This window comes from Gambusia affinis, linkage group LG18 (genome assembly GCF_019740435.1).
Source record: "Gambusia affinis linkage group LG18, SWU_Gaff_1.0, whole genome shotgun sequence".
In the NCBI taxonomy this organism is placed as follows: Eukaryota; Metazoa; Chordata; class Actinopteri; order Cyprinodontiformes; family Poeciliidae; genus Gambusia; species Gambusia affinis.
The window spans coordinates 14221024-14243931 of NC_057885.1; the positions used below are offsets into that span (position 1 = coordinate 14221024).

Consider the following 22908-nt stretch of genomic DNA (forward strand, 5'->3'; position numbering starts at 1 on the left):
ATGAATTGTTTGTCTACAAAGATAAATGTTATTTGTTTTGTATCTCGTGCCTTACTGTGAATCTTTTATTTATCAATTTTTTATTTTCTCAGGAAGCCTGTGTACCTTTCTGATGCATCATGGGGCACCCTTTTTTCACTGTTCTTGTCCGTAGAAGTACAGTTGATAAAGTATCAAGTATGACATTATACATAATCATAGTCATTTGGATACTAAACATTGATGTTCCCACAGGTTTTTTTCCCCCAATTTCTGCTCTGCAACTGTAAGAGACCATTTCCTACATGTAACAATACTGGACTAACAGCAACCAACCAAATTTCTGCAGTCTAGAAATAATAGCAATGAAATGCCTACAAATTTCATGGCCGACTAAAAAAACAAAAATCTGAATCAACATGAGTGACATAGGATTTTAACATTATAATTAACATTTAAAGTAAAATAATAGCACTATTAAATGACAGAAGGGAACATCAACCAAGTCAACTGTTTGAAGAATATGGATCAGCTTTAGAATATGATCAGTTTTTCCAACATCATTCGTTTTAGTTTGATGGCTTCTGAGCAGGTAAACAAAGTGTTGATTTTGACCTGCTTCTTTAATAGATAAATATTAAAGGAAAAACATACAGTACAGACCAAACGTTTGGACACAACTTCCAATTGAATTCAATTACAAGGTGTGTCCAAACTTTTGGTCTGTACTGTGACATACAGTGTTTATTTGACCTGTGTCAAATAAACACTGTATGTTTCATGAAAGACACCACTTAGTCTAACAGGTGCTTTATTTTATTATTTTGTAAATACTTAAGCATGGTGGGATTGTTACAGGGGCCCCTGACTTTGAACTTTAACGTTCTATGCTGTAGGTCACAGCTTCAACTAATGTGCAAAACTGAGTGTAGAATGGACTCACTTTACACATAAAAGAGAGATGAAATACAACATTTGTTAACCAGATTTAGAAAATAAAAAGATCGCATTTGTGGCTAAATGCCCTACTCATTGCGAGGCTATTTCCTTTCCCACAGAAAAGAACTAATCAATTTTTATGCGGCTCTTGTTAAAAATTAGTAAATAAATATTCTGTGACAAGAAAAATGTTTGTGTTCAATTTACATTAGATGCTTAGCCGTGGTGACGTGTGCAGTTCTTGAATTTATGAACCACTTGAATAATTCTGTAAAAGAGGCTAAAACAAGCAGTCAAAATAATTAAGACTGCTAAATGTCAAATTCTGTGTGGCATTGTCTGAAAGTACAGCTGAGATGCTAATCATATTTGTCTTTCAAATCCTTTTAACATGCACTTGCCATATACAGATTTTGAGAAATCTGTTCAACAACTCCTCTTCCTTTTCTGCTATAGCTCCAGAAAACTGGAACCAGCTTGTTAGTTATCAGACATTCTTGCATGAGTTTGGTGTGGAGTGCTTTACAAATTGTCTACTGACAGAAACATGAGGACATTCTTTTCTAATTAAGAGTGGGGATCATTTGTGACTGACATTTTTCATCTAACTGCATTTATCTGTTAGTGATGTCGGTACAGTGTAGTTGCTTAGTAGTAATGGAAAGTGTTTTTATGGCACTGGATACATACCAATTTATAAATGTTGAATATATTTTTCTTTTTTCTTTTACATGCAGCAAAAACTAAAAAAAAAAAAACCCACTGGTTTATGTATTTCTCCTCTGCGAAAATCATATCCAGTCATGAACTCAATTCCAAAATACAAAGCAATTCACCCTCACCTTCAGATCAGGAACAAAAACTGTTCCTGAAGTAAAAACACTTCTTTTAGGTGTGCTGAGACATAATTTTATGCAAGTATAGCCCTCCTAGCCAGTTTCTGAAGACTGACAAAGTAACCAGATATTCTCTTCAAACAGCGTGATGTCAAAAGCAAACCCTTGAGGCTGGCATGTGGAAAAATAAAAGTGGAGCCAAACTACAGACACATTTCCGCTTCAAAAATATTCAAAGCACAGCCTTGTACAAAAATTTTCAAGCGCTTCCTGAGCAGAACTGGCTGTTCAGGTCCACTGAGCAGTTTCTTATCACAAAGACTTTGTGTAATTGGCTCAGACATATAAAATCAACTTTCTTCAGAATTCGCAAGTAAGCAGGTATGACATTCTAATGGGCTTCCTCATTAAGTCTTCCGGCAGGGGGTAATGTGTTTGAAATTAATGTGACATTTTCAACTCCAAAGAGTTTCGGTTTTCAGTTACTTCTCCTGCTCTGTTCCTCACTGCGGAGGTAATTTATGCACAGTGGTGATCTAATTCAAAGATGCGTTTCCCAAGCTGCTGGAATAGGATGATCTGAAGCTGAACAACATGTGTGTGGACACATCAACACAGAGAAAAGAGCAGTAGAATTCCAGCAGGGCATAAAGTGGGATCTTGTTTGAACATAGGGTTCTCCCTGTAAGAGGAGTCAAGCGGAGGTCAAACGGTCTTTTAGTCTAGACTGGAGTTTTTCTGGGACCAGAATTATTCATAGACGTTTCAATTTTGATGGATGGTTTTTAATTTTTTTTGCAACTATTCAGCCAGCTCTCAAGCCATATCTCTACATTTTCAGCAGGGTAGTCAACGTTCCTCAATTCCTAGAGAGATATAGTGGTATGCTGAAGAGGCTGAACATTTTTAAGTCAACAATTCAGAATTGGCCTAGCCACTGCAAAATGCTCTACATATGGAGAGAGATTAAGGTAATAGCACAAAGGCCTTTCAAGATCAGAGACTTGGAGCCCATTACAAATAGTAAAAATACCAGTGGAAGAATGCCATAAGCTGGCCAGCTATTACAAGAAAGATGTGATTGCTATGCTACCATAAATGTGTTTCATTTGGTTCTTGAAATGGGTATAAATCATTTTCAATATGCCCTTTCTAAAATTAATATGCAAATGGAAAAGAGAATGTTTTTCATAACCGATCTTGCTTTTGCATTACTTTCTTATTCTGGAGAGATGCCCGTCTCATTTCCTTACAGAAACTGACTTCTTGGTTGAATGGAAGCTTTGATGAAAGGTACGATAATTCAGGGGGGTTAGTAGCATATATCATTATCTACTGGTCTTGGGTTTCTGTAGGTTAGAGCAAAATGTTTCGAGTCTTGATATCTTTTAGTCAACTCGATATTTTTTAATTCTTGATTCTGCAGGTCTAGACGTAATGAAGTTGTGGTGTGATTAGTAACATTCAACTCCATAAAATGTTTTTTTTTTGTTTTCACAAATAACTTATGATTTAACAAAGGTCTGATGGCTCTTTTTTGACAGTGGCCAGGTAAGGATGGATAGCTTTATTCCCTAACACATAAAATAGTAACTTATAAACTGCATCTGAATGGGCTTACTGATCAGAAACAAACAAAACAAATGGAAAAACAACAGAAATTTGATCTTCCTCAACAAGTGCAAGAAATGCTATGCAAAACAAGGAAGACGCTTGCAGGCGATTGAAGCCTTTTACCTGATATATCATATTTGTAAAAGAGGACAACTTCTTTGAAGTATATCCTCTCTCAGAGGATTGGTTCAGCCACCACTTTTTGTTAGAATGATTTAAGGGGGAGCTCTAGAAAATAGGATTTAGCCATAAAAACATCCATAAAACCAACTCCTGCCATAATTACAGCATTTAGATGTGTTTAAGATGTACAGCTTATATCTACAGCACTACATGTTTAACAAGAATAATATTTATAATTCAGAGATCTGGGCAGCGCTCTTGTGCCTTGAACCCAATTAATCTGAAAGAGTTACTTCATCTCTCTGAGTATTTACATATAAACATGATTATGTATAGTGTAGCGCTGAAGCTACTAAGCTAAAGCAGCAGCAGAAGATGTACTCCGTCTTCTTTCTTTGCAAAATGAAGGGATTAGTTTCCCCAGTTGAGTTTTATCCAACATTCTGCACTATTATCATCATTTCCCAGTAAGCAGAAGCTGTGTGGATACTCCCCAGAGAGCAGCACTGAGCTCTTCTAATGCCTTTTGCCATGTTCCCATGGAAACATTTCCATGGCATACCCCATTACAGAAACAGACACTTACACATCACTTTGGAAAAGCTTTCGGGGACGACTTTAGGACTGTTATAAAAATAAAAAATAAAAAAAAACCCTACGAAAATAAAATTGCTGCAAACGTCTTTTGCTCCAAACTTCAAAAAGGGGATTTTCATTGCAAGGATATGTGGAACACTTTGGTGATTTATTATTTATTTTTTTTTCACAAATTTTTTTTTTTTGGGGGGGGGTGGGTGGGGGGGAGTACGGACTTCTAACTTTTTAGAAGAAAGATTTTAAAGAACCAAGACATTCTGAAACGATTACAGTGCTCAGGTGAGAACACACCACATGATGAAATGAACGACTGACTCGTTTCACCAGGCAAAAATTAAAGATTTAGTTCATTGCCTCAGCGTATGTGTCCTCTTACCACCTGAACAAAAAACCTCCATGACGTAGCGCGCGGCAGCGGCCGCTGCCCAAAGACTGCCCCGCGTCCAGCTGTGGGGGGAGCCAATTTTCCAGAGGCCTGCTCAGCTCTGATTAAGTCACATTTTATTATGCCGTCTCTGCACCCATGTAATGAGTCTGGTCTGAGGGTGATAAAGCTTTGATGAAACTTGCAACATGGCTGTTATGACTTCTCAGATGGCTGTAATAAATAAACACGCCAACACTGAATGCTGAGCGTTAACTCTCGGAGACAGGGTGGGCATCCTTTTAGCCCACTTCTGCAAAGAAAAGCAAACCTGCTCCAATCAGGTGTGTGCTTCAATAAAGTCAGCAGGTCTTCCAACACAGTCATCATTCATATCCAAAGCACTGATTGTACTTTTATGACATATCATTACCTCTGTGACTAATGAGTCACAGAGGAATAGGTTGAGGTGAGGTTATCGATACTCTGGAGCTCTATAATTGGTGAACCTTTGCTGTGAATACGGAATGACTAATGATGGATCTTTCAGTTTTCAGATGTTGATTTTGAAGTGACTCACCCCTTCCTTGTGACCTTTAATTGCACAAAATAGTAGTTGATTCATCTTTGGAGGAAAAACTCTGCAAAAGCTCAGTTGTGAGGCGTCGAGGAGTTCTTCATTCGCCTGCTGCTGATTAGTTTGGGTGGGACCAGATTAAACTGATTGGCAAAGGTTGATTACCGCTCAAATCACTTCAAACTTACCTTGATTAAGGCTTGAGAAATCATCAAGAGCGCTGAACTATTTAGCCTCTGAAAAACAAATAGTTTGCTTTCCAAGCCTTCTCTCAAACAGATGCGTGCACGCCCACGCACACACACACACACACACGCCCCAACAAATGTGTTTTGACAGTGTCGTATTTGCTCATCCTCACAGTTGTGCTCTTATTTGCAATAAATATATATATCTAAATTAGCCTGAGTACTTGTAAGATTTTTTTAAATAATTCAATAAAAACTGAGACTCATATATTTTTAAGAGTTTCTACAGAGTGATATCCTGCAGGAGTATGTTGCTGTTAAATCTGGTTTACAGCTAATAAAAAACCCAAAATGTATTTTCCCCAATAGATCAAATTTTATGCAAGAGCAATAAAAACTACTAAGTAAGCACCGCACTACACTTATTCATTTTCAGTGGAGGGATGTTAGCAAGCAGCTATCAAACCCAAGTCATTGCTTAAGAAGACGAGTGCTGTATCATACTAACAGAAAATTCAGTGGAGGGAAAAAGTGAGGTGCACAAGCAACCTGCTTCTTATGTGCCACATTATAGAAAATTTAAGTCATCAGCTACCAAACAATTTTGATAGGTGCTTGTCAGGTACAACTGACATTGTGAAGCAACTCCTTTTCTCGCCCAAAACGTTGGGCATGAAATGACCAAGGTGTGAAATGGCCAGCCGCCTGGAGTCAGGCATTGCGCTGGTGCTGTTGTTGTGAATAGTGTCTAAGTGAAGAATGCTATTTCTCCTGTTTCAAAATTGATAGTGACACCAAACACACTAGAAAGCGACAACAAAAACTAAATTTATATTCCAAGTACCCATGGAAAAACCTCCATTATTTAAGTTTAATATGCTGACATTTCACCCTCTAATTTACACCACAGAAGCATCCAGAATACCACACTACCCTATGCTCAAAATGTAAAGGAAGAATGAAGTTTTCAAGTCTGGTTTGCTACAGGAAGCTGACGGATGATGGGCCTCTATTTATGATCATGAGCTGTGGGTAGTCATAAAAAGATACCCATACAAAACAACATAAGAAGCTCCAGTATTCAAGAGAGAGCGTTCTTGCTTGAAAAACAGAAAAGAGGCAACTGATGCCAAAGTCAATGAACACAAAACCCTAAAGGACGGATTTAGTTTTTTCACAAAAATGTAATCTGGAATATAGAGGTCTGAAATTGAGTCGATTTTGACAGTTGTGTCTAAATTACGGATTTTCCCAGAAGAGCAATACACTGCGTTATAGTTAAGACACACATCAGGACAGTCATTCTAAGGTAAGTAATTTGATGCATGTCCTGATGGACAGAAACTCATAAAGCAATACAGTCCTCTCCTGACATTCCCTTTGACAATTACTTATGTAATACAATTGCTTGCCAACTGGTAGCGGGAAGCAATTTGACAGTTTTATCACAGTACGGACAAAAGTAATTTACTTGGCAAAGTCCTCTTTGTGCTGCTACAGGAAATAAATCATCCAAATAAAACACTAGATAACAAAGATGGCACCCAGCTGGGATCTGACAGTTCATAATCTTCCAGGGCCAGCAGAAATGGAGGTTTCTTTACTTCTTTACTGAAACATGACATCACTGAGTTTAATGTCAGAAACTGATCCTCATACTATCAGAGTTGTCAAAGAAGTCGAATTGTATACTGATAACCACTGTGCCACATATGCATTATTTGGTTATATTATGAATGGACAATGGCTACCTAGAGTCCATATTTTTATGGCCTCTAGGCCTATTTTTAAAGAGTCTGACCTGCCAATTTCAAAAACGTTGTTAAATATAATGCCAAAGTTGCTAAGCTAGCAACAGTGGGGTGACTATTATTTACTGTGCACCAACAAACATGACATGGTGGGTTGATTCTGGAAGTCAGATAGCTCTTTCTTAGAGCACAGCAAAAAGGGGACAGTAGCTGATTTTCAAAACTTTGAGGTGATAGATAAGATTAAAAACAAATCCCCCAAAATTAAGAAAATTGAGGCCAAGTATTGTGCGGTATTGTCAACTGAAATGACCAAAGTCCTTCATCAAGCAGGTCTGCATGACCTGGTGATGAGCCATTTATGTCATGAGTTGGAGTGAGATGCATCAAAAAGTTGCAATAGCTCTTGAGGATCAGAGTTGGAAACCCATGTTCTAGATATAGACTTTACAAAAGCTGGCATGGACTCTCTGTGATCCAGGACACAATAGTACCAAATACTTGAGTAGAAGTCAACCCGACCCCTGAGAGCAGTGAAAACCATAACCGACATCTCATTAGCGGGAGCGAATTAGCTTAACCAGAAGTAGCTGCCAAACAGCAAAACGGGTACTTTCTTATGACTTTAAAAATTAAAATATTGAACCACAAAAGATCATCAAACATATTAAGTGCATACTGTGTGTGTGTATTTATACACACCTGTAACACAAAACAAAGCAGTGGCACTCCGGATCACGTTGCTGAACGACCGTCTTCACAGCTAACAAGCTGATGCTATTGTGAAATGCTAACAGATTCCGCCTGTCAATCTCACAGCAAAGTCCTCTCTACTGCCATCTATTGTCAAAAATAAATATTCATCAATGCTTGTGTAAAACAAATCGTATTTACTTACCGGGTAGTCCAAATTTTTAAAAAGGAAAAAAAGAAACAGTTGGAAGTATATACTTCTGTAGTGCCCAGAACATCTATGTCAGAAGCTTACTGCATTTGGTTTAAATATATTATTTCATTTGATTGTATTGGTTTGATTGTGGACGATCATCCATCCTGATGTGTATGTGTAGCATTTTGAATTATTGGCTCACTGCTCCAACTGGCAGAAATTCAGAGGTATTCATGCACCATTTGAATGCACTCCGAAATTGTGAGGGACCGTTTTGGTGGTGGAGCTGTGACCCATGTGGAGAGAGCATGCCTGGAATATGAAAGTCAGATGCGAGGGGAGTCACTGAAGAGGAGGAATTTGCTCCAAATGCTGATGCTACACTGGAGTGGAATATCAAATGCTCAAATCTCGTTCAGGGGAAATTTCGAGTGTGACAAAAAGAAAGGAACGCGTCTCGGCCAAATTGTAACAAACTTACAATCCACTTCATATTTTTTCAAGGAGAGTTCTGCCAGGCTCTTTCCTCTACAACTGACATAATGTTAGGAATGACGAAGAGATGAGCAGCACGCATGGAATCAAACATATGAGAACTACAAATGGGAAGATTGGGATTCTGACATCTCTTGCAACACACCTACATCTACCTATTCATCAAATTCAGGAACGAGGGCTAAAAAGAATTAAAACAGCCAAAGGGATTGCCACTGAATGAAACATTTAATCAAAACAAAGTAAATTTAACATAAAACACGACTTCCAACTTGGCAAGAAATTTGTTTTGTTGGCAGCTTGAGGAAAATGAAATGTGTCCGATGAGTCATCACTTGTGGAAATCAATTCATTTAGTCATACAGAGGTGCTAAGTTATTTATTGCCTGTCAGACTCTGCTTTTAGTTCAATTTAATTTCCCACTGCAGAAGAAAACAGTGAATGCGTAGGAAGAAAAGTTAAGTCACTTGCTTTTTTTTTTCTTCCACAAGAGCACAACACAAACATTTGTTCTGGTTTATGTGGAAATAGTAGAAGCATTAAAATTTATATATTTTCTGCTTTTTAGACAGATGTATTATTGTATTGCTCACTGAATGGACCCAAATGTTTCAGTTAAAAATAGTTAAAACTATGTGACATAAGCAGCTGTGCCGAAGCTCTGACATCACCCAGCCTTTAAGATGCAACAAACATTGAGATCATAAGATAGCAGCATTTCTGTTTCAGCTTGTCCTACTCAAACGTTTTAAATTATGTCAAAAATTTGTATGTAATCACTAAAAAGAAGTACAGGATCTCTGAATTTTCCTGTTACGTGTCAAAACAGCAGCTGACTGTCTGTGACTTCTGAACATGTGCTTTTCAAAACCCCTCAGATTGCATAAACTGAAAAACATTCAACAGGAACAATGTGTCTTATGCATTAACTCCATCTTTGCTTCGCTTAATAAAGACACCTATGTCAATTGTTCATCTTTAATGTTGATTATCTCAAATAGACATTAGCTCAACAAACCTAGCAGAGCCTTGAATCTGTTCCATACTTCAGATTTGTGATATTAAACATTTTAATACATGGAGAATAAAGCATCTGTAAAATACTGACCTTAACAATGACAGGGTAATTGAAAAAAATTCTCACCGTCAGAGGACCTTGATTCAAATGCCAATTTAAATGAAAGGTGTCGTCAAAACAGATGAACTGTTCTCGTTCTTTAAGTATGACCTTCTTTTCACTTTGAAAATGCTGGGGCTCAATATTTTAACATGGATCATAGGGTTCGTCTGAAAAAGTATCATCAACTATTTTTCAGCCTACAAGTATGTTCTGGGGTGATGTTTTATTCATGCCAACCGGATCGTAATTGGCCTTCTAATGGTGGTATAAGGACACCAGACGCAGACGTAACAAGCATCTCGACGTCTTTACCAAAGTAGACTTTTTTTTCCCCCTCTTTTCTATCCTTGGGGAACGCTAAGACACCTTTGGATAAATACACAGAAAATGACACATTTAACCCTCCCACCCTCACCTCTACCATGAAATAAACCTTTTAAATGCAAATAGCTTGAAGAGGCAACTGGGTTCTTACTGCACATTTCATTGAGTGCTGCAGGGGCGGCGGCAGGGTGCAGGGATATTTCACTCTGAAAGCGTAGCCTCGTACAAACACTGAACAATTGATATTCAGACAAAGCAACTCTTTATCAAACTGACAGAAAAACCCTTTGAATGAAAGGATGGCGTGAATTCAAACAACTTTAGAAATCAGAATTAGACTTAAAGAGGCAGAGTTTGTAATATACTCTGTGGTTTTAGCGTGAAAACTTTGACCTGGCTCTAAATACTCCAACAGACTGGACACTGCTTCATTTCAAATAGCTGCTCCCAGTAATGTTCAGTTCTAATGCTGGCTAAATGGGAGCTGCAGTATCACTGTAAGATGAGGCACTGAAATCTATACAGTGGATGTCCTCTGCACAGGTTACTGCAGTCAAGCGTCCCTGCACTCTTCGGGGACAGAGTGCCACTGCCATCTAGTGACCGTAAAGGGAAATGACCACTTGTCTTTCTTAACTTTTCCAGGTTGAAATTTGACAAATTCTAATTTTTTACACTTCTTTTCAAGTACAAATAAAAAAGTTCACTATGAATTGACAGAGAGAAAGGCGTTAAGGATTAATGGAAGAAGTCAAGTCTACTTTCTTTGTTTTTCGAGTAGGGAACAAGAAAGTGAGGCAGTGAGGAAGAAAGTCAAAACAGAAGAAAAGGACAAGTGAAAGTAGGAAGGCATGAAGGAAAAACGGGAGCAAACAAGGATGGAAAAGGTGAATGAAGGGAAGGTCTTGGAAGCAAGAAGATATATGGAAGAAAAGAAAATAAGCAGGGTTGATGACAGAGAAGAAGGAAGGAAAAATAAAGAAAGGCAGAATTGAAAAGACACAAAAGGAAAGAAGAAACAGGGGTGATGAGAGAAAAAGGAAAACAAAAGTAGAAAGAAGTAGAGGTGTAAAGAGAGAAGAAACAAATAAAGAAAATTACTAAAGAATGGCATGGAGAATCTGCAAGCAGTATTTTTCCATGCTCCATTTTCTTTTTCCATAGAAATCCAGACTCAGAAAACCTGCGAATGAATTCCAGACTTTTCCAAGCCGCACAGGAACTCTGATCCCATAACGCACTTTATAACTATTATATGCAAAACAACAATATTTTAATGATGGAGACATTCCGTAATGTCTTAAAATAACTTGTCATATGACTTCAAGTCAAATGTGAAAAGCTCTACATGGAAAGAATTAAATACAACTTTCAGCAAAACGGGCTAAATGTTGTTTGTCATACAAAGTTTTTTCTTGTCTCCAGCTTTCATCAGAGCCTTTATGGCCCTCGCCCTCATCTCCAGCTCCAGCAGCTCCAGCTGTTGGATCGACGGCGAACAAACTGAAGCTCCGCCTTGAGCGGCCACTTCGACGGCCGCGGGCTGCGACGTCCCGCTGCTCGCTTCCACAGCTTCCTCTTTAGTCGACGTTGAAGAGAGAGCCAAGATTTCGCTGACGCTTTTGTCTATGTCGCTCTGAATGTCCTTCTTTGTCCCTGGAGCTGCTGGCTTGGGGTTTACGGAGGCCCGGTCAGATTGCTCACCGCCGCCGTTGTCCGGTTTCGCGACCACCTCGTCGGCTTTGACAGCCTGCTCCTCCTTCGGCCCCTCGATGTCGCTGTCGTAAGCGTCTGCGTTTATGCTCAGGACGTCACTCTCCTCGCCAGAGCCACCTCCCTCTGCACAAAGGAATTTTTAATTACAGTTTTTAGAATTGAATATTTCTCCGGCGATTTTAAATAATTACCTTGTTTTACATCATCGGTTTTAGAGCTTTCTTTCAAGCAGGAAGTGGAGTCAACATTGTTATCCTGTCTGGAAGAAAAAAAATAAATAGGATAGATACATAAGAAACTTATAAAAAGTACTTTTATTTTGAAATTTTGCTCTGAATCAAATAAATGATTGCTCACTGGTTCTCTAAAGTCCCTCCATCACTGTTTCCGGCTGCTATCTCTTCTCCTGGAGGAACGCTACAGATTTGTTTTCCATCACAAAGCAAAGTGATTTTTTTTTTTTTACCAATATCTGGCTTTAAATCTTACCTGCTAAAATTTGAGTGAGATTTTTCTCTGAGATTGGTTCCAGCTGCTCCCAACAGAGAGTTTTGATTTCTTCTAAACTGCAGTCCTGTTGAAATCAAAAAGTGTTTGAATACACGATTCTGAGTTTTAAGAATTTTCCATACACGAAAAGCCACCTTGAGCTCATCGGGGAGCATCTTCCGGACCTTCTTCTCCCCCAACACGTGGAAGCACTGCTGCAGCATCTCCCGCTTGTTGCTGATGTAAGCTTTGATTGGCTGGAAGGGCACGCTGAGGTCGAGGCCGCCTTCCTCGATGTCGCTGCCGACCCGGTCCAGCTCGGAGTCGGCGAGCTCATCTTTGGAGTCCTGCAAAAAGGAGAAGGCAAGCCTTCAGCCAAACTGCTTTTTCCAAAGAAACTGGATTCAAGGTTCCTACATATTTTTCAAAGTAATTTTAAATGATTCTCTTATAATTTTAATATGCAACAGATGGAGAGTAGCTTCAGGAAATACAAGTTGAAATCAAATAAAAGAAAAGTGAACACAAGGCGTTTCTAGACTGAAGCAACTTACAATCATGGCAGCCATAAGTTTTGATTTTACCAAACCACTAGGCCACTGGGTGGCTGAAATGTAGAAATAAAGCAGCATTCTTTACAGAAAGCTGGCAATAGAGAGCAGACAGAGGAAGAAAGGACAGTGAACGTGTAAGGGCAGCGAGGAGCCGAAGGATTCACAGGCTGAAGGAGGAAGTGTGAGGACACTGTGATCGCGAAAACACCGGTAAGCCACATGCTTGCAAACACACAAAACGAGGAACAAAAAAGAGCATACGCTACTATTTGACCCTTAATAGCTTATTAACATATGTAAATAAAACTGTATAACAGCAATAGCAAAAGATACAGTTGAAACCAGAAGCTTGCAAACAGTGAATAAAAATGCACTTTTTAAACTCAAGTTAAATTAGTCAAAACCCCTCTTGTTTTAGGTCAGTTAAAATCACCTAAATGATTTATTTATTTGATAAATGAGTCAAGAAATGAGAGATGGTGAACTTAGATTTGTATGCTTTTATAAATATACCATTCAAAAATGGTCTCAAAATGCTATTATTATTATTTATCACAATAAGTTCTGGGACAATTTATCGCCCAGCAAAATGTATTGGGACCTGTCTTCATGGAGTGACAAGAAGAAGTCCTGTTTAAAGTTTGCCACAGCAAACGTGTGAAAGAAGGCACTCTGGTCAGATGAGATATAAATGTAACTTTCACAAGCAAAAGCTTGGCAGAAAACCAATTCTGCGAAACAGCCGAAAAACACCATTCCCATATTAAAGTATGGTGATGGCAGCTTCATGGGGTGACAATGCTTTTATTCAGAATGGAGGGGGAAGCTGGTCAGAGTTTACTGGAAGGTGGAGGATGCTAAATGTGCATCAACCCTGGACGAAAGCTGCATTTAGAGGCTACAAAAGCTTGGGGTGAAGATTCACCTTCCAGCAAGGAAAACATCACTTAACATACATACACCCAGAGCTAAAAAAGAAATGGTATGTAAATATAAGCATATTCATGTGTTAGAATGGTCAAAGTCCAGAAATAAGTTGAGAATGTGTGGCAAGAATAGAATAAAATTGAACTGTTTTTATTGTTATTGCAAAAAATAGTAGACAAAAACGTCACTTTCTAGATGTCTGACGCCTTTTTGGCAAGACAATAAACGGAGATGGAAAACTGCTACAAGTTTAAGTAAACTTGAGCAAGAAAGAATTCACTCCTTTCTTGTCTCTACAAATAGAGAAGAGGTCCACTCCATTCCTTATGCACCGCGAAATTAATATAATTCTTTCCATATCATCCGGTCTCAGGTCCGATCTGGTAATGTAACTGTAAGTCATTCATTGACGCGCTGGAAGACTGCAGCTTGGGCTGAGCACCAGTTAAAGGAGCTAACCTGAACATCTTACCTCTAATTGTGACTCTGAGCTGCGGCGTTTGTTGGTGTTTTGTCGTTCTTCGGAGTGCGAGTGTTTTCTTTTCTTTTCCGAACCACTTGGTTTCTTTTTCAGCATATTTAAAGCAAGCAAACAAACCAGATACCGTAATAGAAAGCCCACGAGCTATGTTGTTTATGAATAACTAACGTCACAGAAGTAGTCTTCTTCTTAAATGGCAGTGAGAGTCGTGGCTCTTTACTGCCACCCTCTGGCGAGGATCATTGATGAGCATTAAAAAAAGACAAGTTGAAACTAGTTTTGTTTACTCGAGGAAAAAATTAAATAAATTAATAAATTATTATATATATAATGCAGACCTAGATTTTGCGTAAAAAAAGCTTTGTGGTTATATACTTACTGTCCCAGCAAAAAGTAGTTCTTTACAAACGACTTTGGTAATCAATTGTGTGATCATTAAGGGATACGTTTAGTTATTATCAAATTGTGCTCTTTCCCCCTGCAACAACACAACATCCAGATTTATAGCAGCTCTTGAGTCAGAGTGGCTCAAGGTATAAGTTTGTTATATTCAATATTGACATACAAATACATAAAGAGATGAAAATGGAATTAGTGAAATCAGAAGAGGCCTTCCAGAAATTGAGGAGCACAGTGGAAAAACCTGCCCTAATTTCAAATTTAAGAATGTCTCTAGCCTAAGAGATTCTAGTTTTGCCTTATTTCACTGAAGATTTTCAGATCATCAAACCAATATCCATGTCAGTACAAAAATGCATTTTGCACTAACATGCATTTAGTCAGAACAAATGGTAATTAAAGTGAAATTTGATGATCTGAAAACTTCAAATGAAAGGTTGTACTTTTTTACAGCTCTGCAACTTTAAAGTAGAAGCAGCATATGCGAGCTTCCATTTTAAAAGGAGAGCTGGTTTTAGGTAAGAAGCAAGAATGAAAGAATTTGCCTCAGCAAAAATCCTATTTAAGCATAATATATTTAATAAAGAATCATAAATTCTAGTATTTTTAGTATATGCACATTATTTTTGTAGCAGTCGGCTTTTAATCAGCATTAGTATCTGAGATACAGCTGTTTCTCAAAGTGGCAGCTGCCTTTTCTCTCACTCTCTTACAGCTTACAAAAGAGCAAATAGGGAAAATTTGCATCCCATCTGATTTAAAACTCGCTTTTTACTCTAGCAACGGCTGATCAAAAATCCTCTTCCTCAATTTTACATGTTCTCACCATCTCCTCAGACTCGTTCTTCTTTAGCATTTTATGAAATGCAGCATGTCAGATTTATGTGTAAAATAATTCAACTCTTTTCTCACTACTTATTTATGCCTCTCGAGTCAATCTTCATAGAAAGCGTCTCATGGTGAAATGACTGTTAACATTAATGTAAAGTACATTGATCCAAAAGGAAAACATAGTATTTAAATGGTAAATGTATGAACTTGAAATTTGTGCAACACCATGTAAAACATAAAACTAAGATGAGACTTCTCACAGACATTCTGTCCAATTTTGATATGACATTATATCTAAAGGCATGTATCTCAGAAAATACAATTCTTGGGATTTTAACCCTCAGAACAGGAATATGACCTAATTCTGAAACAGAAGGATACAGGATTAAAAAAATTATTTACAAAAAAAATCCCCTGAGCCTATAATTTGTAGAATGTCCTTTCATTGCAATCACAGCTTCAAGTGTTCTAGGGTATGTCTGCAAATAGTTTTTAAACTTACCATAGATGCCTCAAGAGTGACTAAAACTAAATAACATTCTCCCTTGCCTTGATCACGTAGCTCCACCAGACTAGTGGCAGCAGCAATTAGCAAACACCAGACTGAGTTGAGCATCTGTTGGACTTATCAAGAATTGTAGGTAACATAGTTACTTGATTGTGGTGTAAAATAGCACTATGTGCCTGGAAAATATATAAAGCATAATATAAAGTTGTAGTTCATTTCTTACCTGAGTATGAGTGCAAAAGGTGTAATATAAATGCTGAGCATCTGTTGGACTTATCAAGAATTGTAGGTAACATAGTTACTTGATTGTGGTGTAAAATAGCACTATGTGCCTGGAAAATATATAAAGCAATGCATCGTTAGTAGTTCATTTCTTACCTGAGTATGAGTGCAAAAGGTGCTGAATATAAAACAAAAGGTGCATAAAAAATTAAATGTGTTCAATATATGACATAAAATTCAATTAAAACAAATTTATGTTTTTGATTTTAGCATAACAAACTATTAAAATGTTTATGCATATGAATCCTCATACTATGCTTTAACATATAAAACCTATTCATCAAAAGACCACCTCATTTAAGCTTTCTCCCAGAGCTTTTTAAGCTTCTTTTTCTCATTATACCTAAGGTTTCCATTTTTTTTTTTTTTTTTTAATTTGAACTGAGCTGAGACGCAGATTTCGAGGTGGCGACGACACAAGCAAAGCTGTAAATCAGCCTAATTGGCATCCCCGCCTCTGCCTGAAATAAAGCAGGAGCCAATGCTATGGCTGCCTGGGCGCCATGGTGACAGCTGTCTCCCCATAATGCAAGGTTGTTATCCTGATGCCATCCGCCAAATTACGCCATGGATGTGGAGCGAGGTGTGCATCGATCACGGTCGTGCCTCAGCGAATTTCTTTGCAACATCTGCTCCCATGTGTCTGGATATCACCTCATTAAAGGGGCAATGATGGAGCTGGCTCTGTGGACCAGGGCAGGTTGAGGTGGGCCTGGGAAAAGAGGCTGAGCTACATCCAAATCTGTGTGTCTGACTAAATCCTGATAACTGCTGCCAAACCTATTCTTTCTGCAGTGCTGCTGTGACTGAAATTGCACATTTCCTACAGTCACATTACATGGTGGTCACAAAAACAGAACACTTCATGTCTTGGTTTCTGTCTCTAATGTCGCATTACTGACTGTGTGGAGGACACACGGAGTCAGTACAGTTCACCTCAGTGAAGTCAATTGAATAAAAAAGTGGCAATTAAATGGAATTTAATAATAGTTAAGTTCCATTTGATGCAAATGAAGAAAGATCTGATTTTGGTTGTGGATGTATGACTGTCAAAACAGTCACAATTCTGTGTCACAAAAACTGGCTTCATGAGAGGAGAACTGAAGTTTTTGAAAACTCAGAGTCCGGAACTTCATGTCATTTCATTTATCTTGCATAAAGGGTGTTGGGTCTTCTGAGGAGGGATGTGGACAAGACATTTCTTCACAATCTGACTGGTTTGGAAACCCTCTGCAATTTTCATAGAGTGGGAAAAAACTGCCAAGATATGGGGTGTTTGTTGTGGATTACTTCGAAAGAAGACTAATGTGTCAAGGCCGATGTAAGACACTGTAGAGGTGGAACATTTTGAAATGATTCAATGTGGTGTCACTTTTTTTTTTTTGTATCACACAAACTTTCAACTACACCACACATTTGACAACTGCAGTACCTCAGTCATTTTTCCAGGAGTCCTTTCCTTTTGAAGAGAAACATATTTTAGTCTGGAACACATTTCAAAACCTATTCTCAAGTCATCTGTTTCTCAGCCAGCCCAACTTTTTTATTTGATACTTCCTCAATTCATCACCTCAGTTAGTTACACGCCTTCACACGAAGCCATAAGTTGTGAACAGTAAACTTTCCAATCAACGCCTGTTCTCGACAAAGCAACACTTACATTGATAGTGAAAGTAGCAAGTTCTCTTCCAGATGAGGAGGTCCAGCTGTGTACATGCCTCACACCTAAGATTCTGGTTGTTTTTTTGGTTAACCAAACTCCACCCTTAACCTGCTATTTTGAAAACCAGTGTTTTATGAATTAAAATCATAGCCTTTCACATGGGAACATTTTAATGGCACAGATTGTACCAAACTAGCCTTTTCTGAACCCTGACCTAAATTTCTAAAAGTTCTTCTTCACTTTTATATGTTGCACTATTTTTATAACTAGTCAGAGCAGTAGTTTCATCATCTTGGACATGCTTTTAGGAAAATCAGATAAAAAAACAAAACAAAACACACATTTACTGGTATTCACATATTCTAACACATCAGGGGTTTTCTTAACTGTAATATCAAAAGTATTCAAGTAGACATGTAGATAGAAACTGATTTTATTATTCATCATCATCCAAGGAAGAAACGATTATTAGTCTTACTTCCTTCAAGGCATCGGTGGTTGCAATAAGATATCGGGTGAGCCATGGTTTATTTTATAATCTGCTTTCAACTCAGATCTCTTTTCTGACTGATATTAAACAAAAATATCATTTATTAATTTCCCGTGTACAGCTTTTGACCGGAGTCCTTAAAAATGGGGTTTAAAGTATTTAATGATGTTAATGATTCTCAAAGCAGTTTTTTCATATGATATTTATAAAGCACCACACTCTAATACTTCTTTAGTTGTTTGACTGTTTATTTTAACACAGTGCATCCCTGAAAGAGTTGCACATTTTTCTTCATTTCACGACTGAGTGTAATTCTTCCTCAGAAAAGGCTGTAAATATGAAGGCACTGAACAGACTTGGCTAAAACATTTGTCGTCTTTCTGTGTGGGCTGGATTTATTTTTCTTCTCCCGTAAAATAGCTTTGAGAACTAAAATGTGTTGAATCCAATAAAATAAACTTTTAATGCTCAGACATCTGCTAAGACTGCAGAGGATGGTGTTTGAGGAAAAAGTCTCTGTGAATCCCATTATGGGCTCTGCCCTCCCAACAACGCTGCCTCCATCTCACAAAACAGTGGAGGAACATTTCTCACAACAGCAGGGTTTGTTACAGCTCCATAGTTAAAACTGATCTTTCATATTTTAGCTTTGTCACTTTATTAATGACATTAGCGGTGTTCACTTCCACAACGTCATAACAGTTTTGTAGAGATAAATATGCCAACATAAACATGCTTTCCATCGCTGTGATTTATTGTCACAACTTGGCTTGCCAGATGTTGTAATGCAACATTATATCCTCTTGGTCAACTCAAAATTTTCATTTTTTTGTGAAATTGTGATAGATTCAGTCCATTTGGTTTTGTCTAAAAAAAATTATCTGAAAAGCTTGCAGCTGTGACACCACAGAAAACACCGAAATGTTCATGCTTTAAATCTTAATTGTTTCGTAAAGAGCTTTATTACAATACTAATTTATTTATGTGATAGAGAGAAAGATCAAACAGATGCCACTGCCTTGTATCGTCTGGACTCATCCATTTAGGGACCAATTTAGGCCAAAGCGAAATGTGAGAGGGTGCGTTGGAAAAAAAAAGAGGGGGTGGGGGGTAGGGAGGTAGCCGGAACTCAATCCGTCTCCACTCCTGCTGAGAAAGAGAGAAAGAGCAATGAACTTTGAAGTTTCTCTGGAACAGACCCAGCAGCTCGCTTGCAATGTTCCCAGGAGCTCTGCTCTGTGTGCATTTGAGTTAGAGTGAGCGAACAAGCAGGCAGATATAGCCTGTCGGGTCTTGCAGGGTGAGATGAGAACCAGGCGCGGGATGGGATTTGGCCTTCCTCTCGCCTTTCATTCAGTAATTGAGGGCTAAGACTGGAAGGAAAACTGACAGGATCCTTCCCCCTTGAGGTACAACCCCTGATCCTGAGGAACCCTGAGGCACTGGTTCACTCAGGCTAGGCTGGTTCCAGACATTTTTCATTTAAAATGAACACAAGCAGGAGATAGGGGAGTTCATTGTTATCTGCTTGCATGGGGATTGTCTCAGACTGTGCATACCACCTGTTTCATTGAAGTTAAATTTAGGGCAACCTTCCTGGAACAAAACAGTCTGAGCAAGAAGCAGCGTGGAAAGGTTAGACAGAGAGCAATGCACAATTAGAAACTGTCTTCTGTGAAGAATGGAACCTCTAGAAATGTTTAATGCTCTAGATAATTGTATTTTCTTCTACTAAACATGCAACATTGAATCCTTTAAAAGAGGCGCGCCATGGCCTAATTTTACTTTGATTATTCAAATTATAAATACTACCAGAAACTAAGCTTTGGGTTCTTATTGTCAAAGTTAAACACCGGCTTCACTAGAGACTCATTTTCAAACAGTGACTAACCAGAAATATTGACTTGTTTTGGTTTCTTGTGGAACTTTTATGATTTGTAAAAACAAATAAAAACATCTTATTCTTCACAATGAGTATGAGGTGCTGCCATGAACCTCTCCCCTGTTCCAGAGCACTCACAGGTGACCAGGTCCTCATGTCACAGTCCCTACCAGAGTCAGTCAACGGCAAATAAATCGTCGATGAAATTATGCTGCCACTGGGGGATCAACAGAGTCATCATTATCCTTCTCATGTCAATTTAATGAATGTTTCATAAGGTAAATGCAATTGTTACCTAAAAACGGAGATGCAGTCACGGGACAGATAGGAATAAGAAATAATTGAAAACAATGGGGCAAATTCTAAAAGAAATCTAAAGTTGTTGCTTTGTTTTAGTAGATATGCTCCTTTATGAGTGCCACCAATGTTTAAACAAACACTTGACTATATAAACGCGTAATGCAAGGACCCAGGCCAACGTCCTGTACTTTGCTTACATGGCTGGTATCCAAGCATGCCTCCAAGGCTTCAGCAGTCCGCTGCGTATAGAGCAGAGATTGATGAGCAAACACACAGGAGTTGTGCCAATAAAACCAAGCTGGCAAGGTTCCATGAAACAATCCAGCTCACCTCCCTGCCTACAGTAAAATAATCATGCAGTGCAAAAAAGTCAAAAAAGAAAAACCCACCACAACTGGATGCATTCGTTGGTTATTCGTCTTCCTGGCTCATGTTTCTCAGAGTTGCAGAAGATCCACAGATACATCAGGGAACCTTCGATTTCTATACAGAGGAACATATGGACGCAAGACTCTTCAAATTATGATGCAATATTCTTTAACGTCATAAAATGTTTAATACTTCAACATCTTTTAAGTAAGACACATGCAGGTACAGACAATATCACAGTATGTCAATAAATTTCCTGCAATTTACGTGCGGTCATGAAAGATTCATGTATGTTCACAGTTTTTTGGTAAAATGGTCAAATTTGCCTACTATTTGCATGTACTGCATACGTCATGCTAACAAATGTGCCATATTTAAAGGAAGAAACGTCTGATGTTAAAGGAAGGAAAGAAAATCTCAGAGTTGCTTTGAAGGTCTCACAACCTCCAAGTCTGACTGACAGTTGCCAAACTCAAAGCTATAATGTCATTTCCGACTGTCAGAGGGATATTTACTTTCACTTAAGCTCTGGATTAATCCGTGAGAAATTTCAGAGCTGTTTTTCTTCCATATGCTCACATGAAGAAGAAATCAGGTCAGATAAACATACACATCACATTTTGTAAGCATTTGTTATCACAGAAACTCATGTTGTATAAGTTCCTAATATCATTGCAGGAAACATAAAGAAACATGCAACACGTTTGTCTTTAATGAGTTCAGGTTTGGGACTCAGCATTTCTGTAGATGGCACTGTTTCATTACTGAAGAGATAAAAAGGGTTTCAGAAGCAGAACTCGGTTTAGGATTAAACCGACTGGCATGCTGTGACAATTTGTCCCAAAATTCAGCAACACGTTAGGATTTGAGCTAAGTAAAAAAAACAAAACAAACAAACAAAAAAAAAAGAGTAAATTGGGATTTTGTAGATATCTTGCTTTCCATTGCAAGAAATTTGTTCTTTTTAATAAGTTGTCCATTATCATTTTTCTCCTTTGTTAAAAAAAGATTAAAGTAATCTGAATCCCCATTCTCAGGTATGAAGAGGATAAAACAGCACTTTACCAAAATGTGTTTTTACTTCATCTGAATTTGGACGACATCAAGAATTCACTTTAACTCTGGTGGCATTGATTGATGTGATCGAAATGGAATCATGATGGAATACATTTATTTGTTACCGAAGTCAAACTAGTGTGGAAAAAATGATGATATATCTATTTTTGAGTGCAGCTGTGAATAAATTTGAGGTTTTACTCCAGGGTTCTGGCTACTTATAGCTCTCAGATGAACGTCTGGAGTTGCTCTGGAAGTAATCTGTATGGCTCAGAAATCATTTCAGTCCATCCACCCATCGTTGTACACTTAGGTTTTGGTCTATCAGAACCAGAGACAACTTCAAACTTTACAGAGTAATTCTTCATGTGACCATTTGTTATTGTTCCCTTCCAGTCCATAAATTTCACCACTGCTGTCTCCTTTAGCCCATCTGCCTCTCCCTCTTTTAGAATCAGGAGGATGTTTGAAATTTGAAATGTTGACCTGGTTTCTACATTGGAAATCTGAAATGAAATATTTTATAGATTTCCAAATTTTCAAACATTGTCTGTAATGATTCCATAAAACGGGTGCAGATTTGCAAAACCTTGAACAAAGAGATATTTTTGGAGTACGATTTTGTCATACTTTAGATATATAATTATAAACAGAATATTCTATTTTTCAATGTCATAGTTTCTGACTCCCCAAACAAACACATAGCCTCTTCTTCCAAGGTGCAGGGAGCTCCGAGAATGTACACAAAACTCTCCATCAACTCACTCGATCAGGCAGCAAGCATAAGCAGGAGTTATGAATCTAACTTCGATACACTGCGCAGGAAAGTCACGCTCTGTCAAACAATCGTCCTTAAGCGCTTTGACTGGGGGTAGAAAAAGGCCTCCGCTGTGCAGGCTGATGACTGATACTGCATGATAATGCTGTTTCAAAAGCAACGCTCCCACTAAATATGACAATACAAAGCACTACGTGTGAACTTCTGCAATTCCCACACCACTTTCAACTCTTAGTGCTGACAAACTACAAAATGGAATACATCATTGATGCCTTAACCACTGATGTTCCCCTGTCAGTGGTCCACTGTGTACCCTCATCATCCATCACTGGCTTTTCTACCCGTCTCTTCTCTTGCTCCTTACACCTGCTCTCCGCACAAATGAG

General features: G+C 38.3%; 1 protein-coding gene and 1 long non-coding RNA gene across 3 annotated transcripts in view; both read right to left on the bottom strand.

The window, feature by feature from the left end:
• Window positions 1–7799, bottom strand: part of LOC122820604 — a 53043-nt gene extending 45244 nt beyond the window's left edge. Inside the window, exon 1 of the long non-coding RNA XR_006368840.1 lies at window positions 7671–7799. This is a non-coding gene — a long non-coding RNA (uncharacterized LOC122820604). The remainder of the gene's footprint in view (window positions 1–7670) is intronic.
• Window positions 7800–9317: 1518 nt separating this feature from the next.
• LOC122820390 (caspase activity and apoptosis inhibitor 1) lies at window positions 9318–14192 on the bottom strand. 2 transcript variants are annotated; one of them, XM_044097760.1, is made up of 6 exons: window positions 13956–14192; window positions 12158–12349; window positions 12003–12087; window positions 11871–11919; window positions 11705–11772; window positions 9318–11636 (listed from the first exon to the last, which is right to left on the bottom strand). In XM_044097760.1, exons 1-6 carry the CDS (start codon window positions 14058–14060, stop codon window positions 11182–11184), a joined length of 954 nt encoding a protein of 317 aa, XP_043953695.1. In that variant the 5' UTR covers window positions 14061–14192; the 3' UTR covers window positions 9318–11181. The 2 variants fall into 2 exon arrangements, with proteins under 2 accessions (XP_043953695.1, XP_043953696.1); XM_044097761.1 differs by having other exon boundaries at window positions 12188–12349; window positions 13956–14162.
• Between the last annotated feature and the right edge of the window lie 8716 nt (window positions 14193–22908).

What these genes read in the sequence shown, in the direction of transcription:
- LOC122820390 (XM_044097760.1), bottom strand. Translation starts at nt 14,060, where the DNA reads ATGCTGAAAAAGAAACCAAGTGGTTCGGAAAAGAAAAGAAAACACTCG. An exon ending in GGAGGGACTTTAGAGAACCA is followed by an intron (nt 11,773 to 11,870) that starts GTGAGCAATCAT and finishes TTTTTCTTCCAG; the next exon opens with ACAGGATAACAATGTTGACT. An exon ending in AACCGATGATGTAAAACAAG is followed by an intron (nt 11,637 to 11,704) that starts GTAATTATTTAA and finishes TCCTTTGTGCAG; the next exon opens with AGGGAGGTGGCTCTGGCGAG.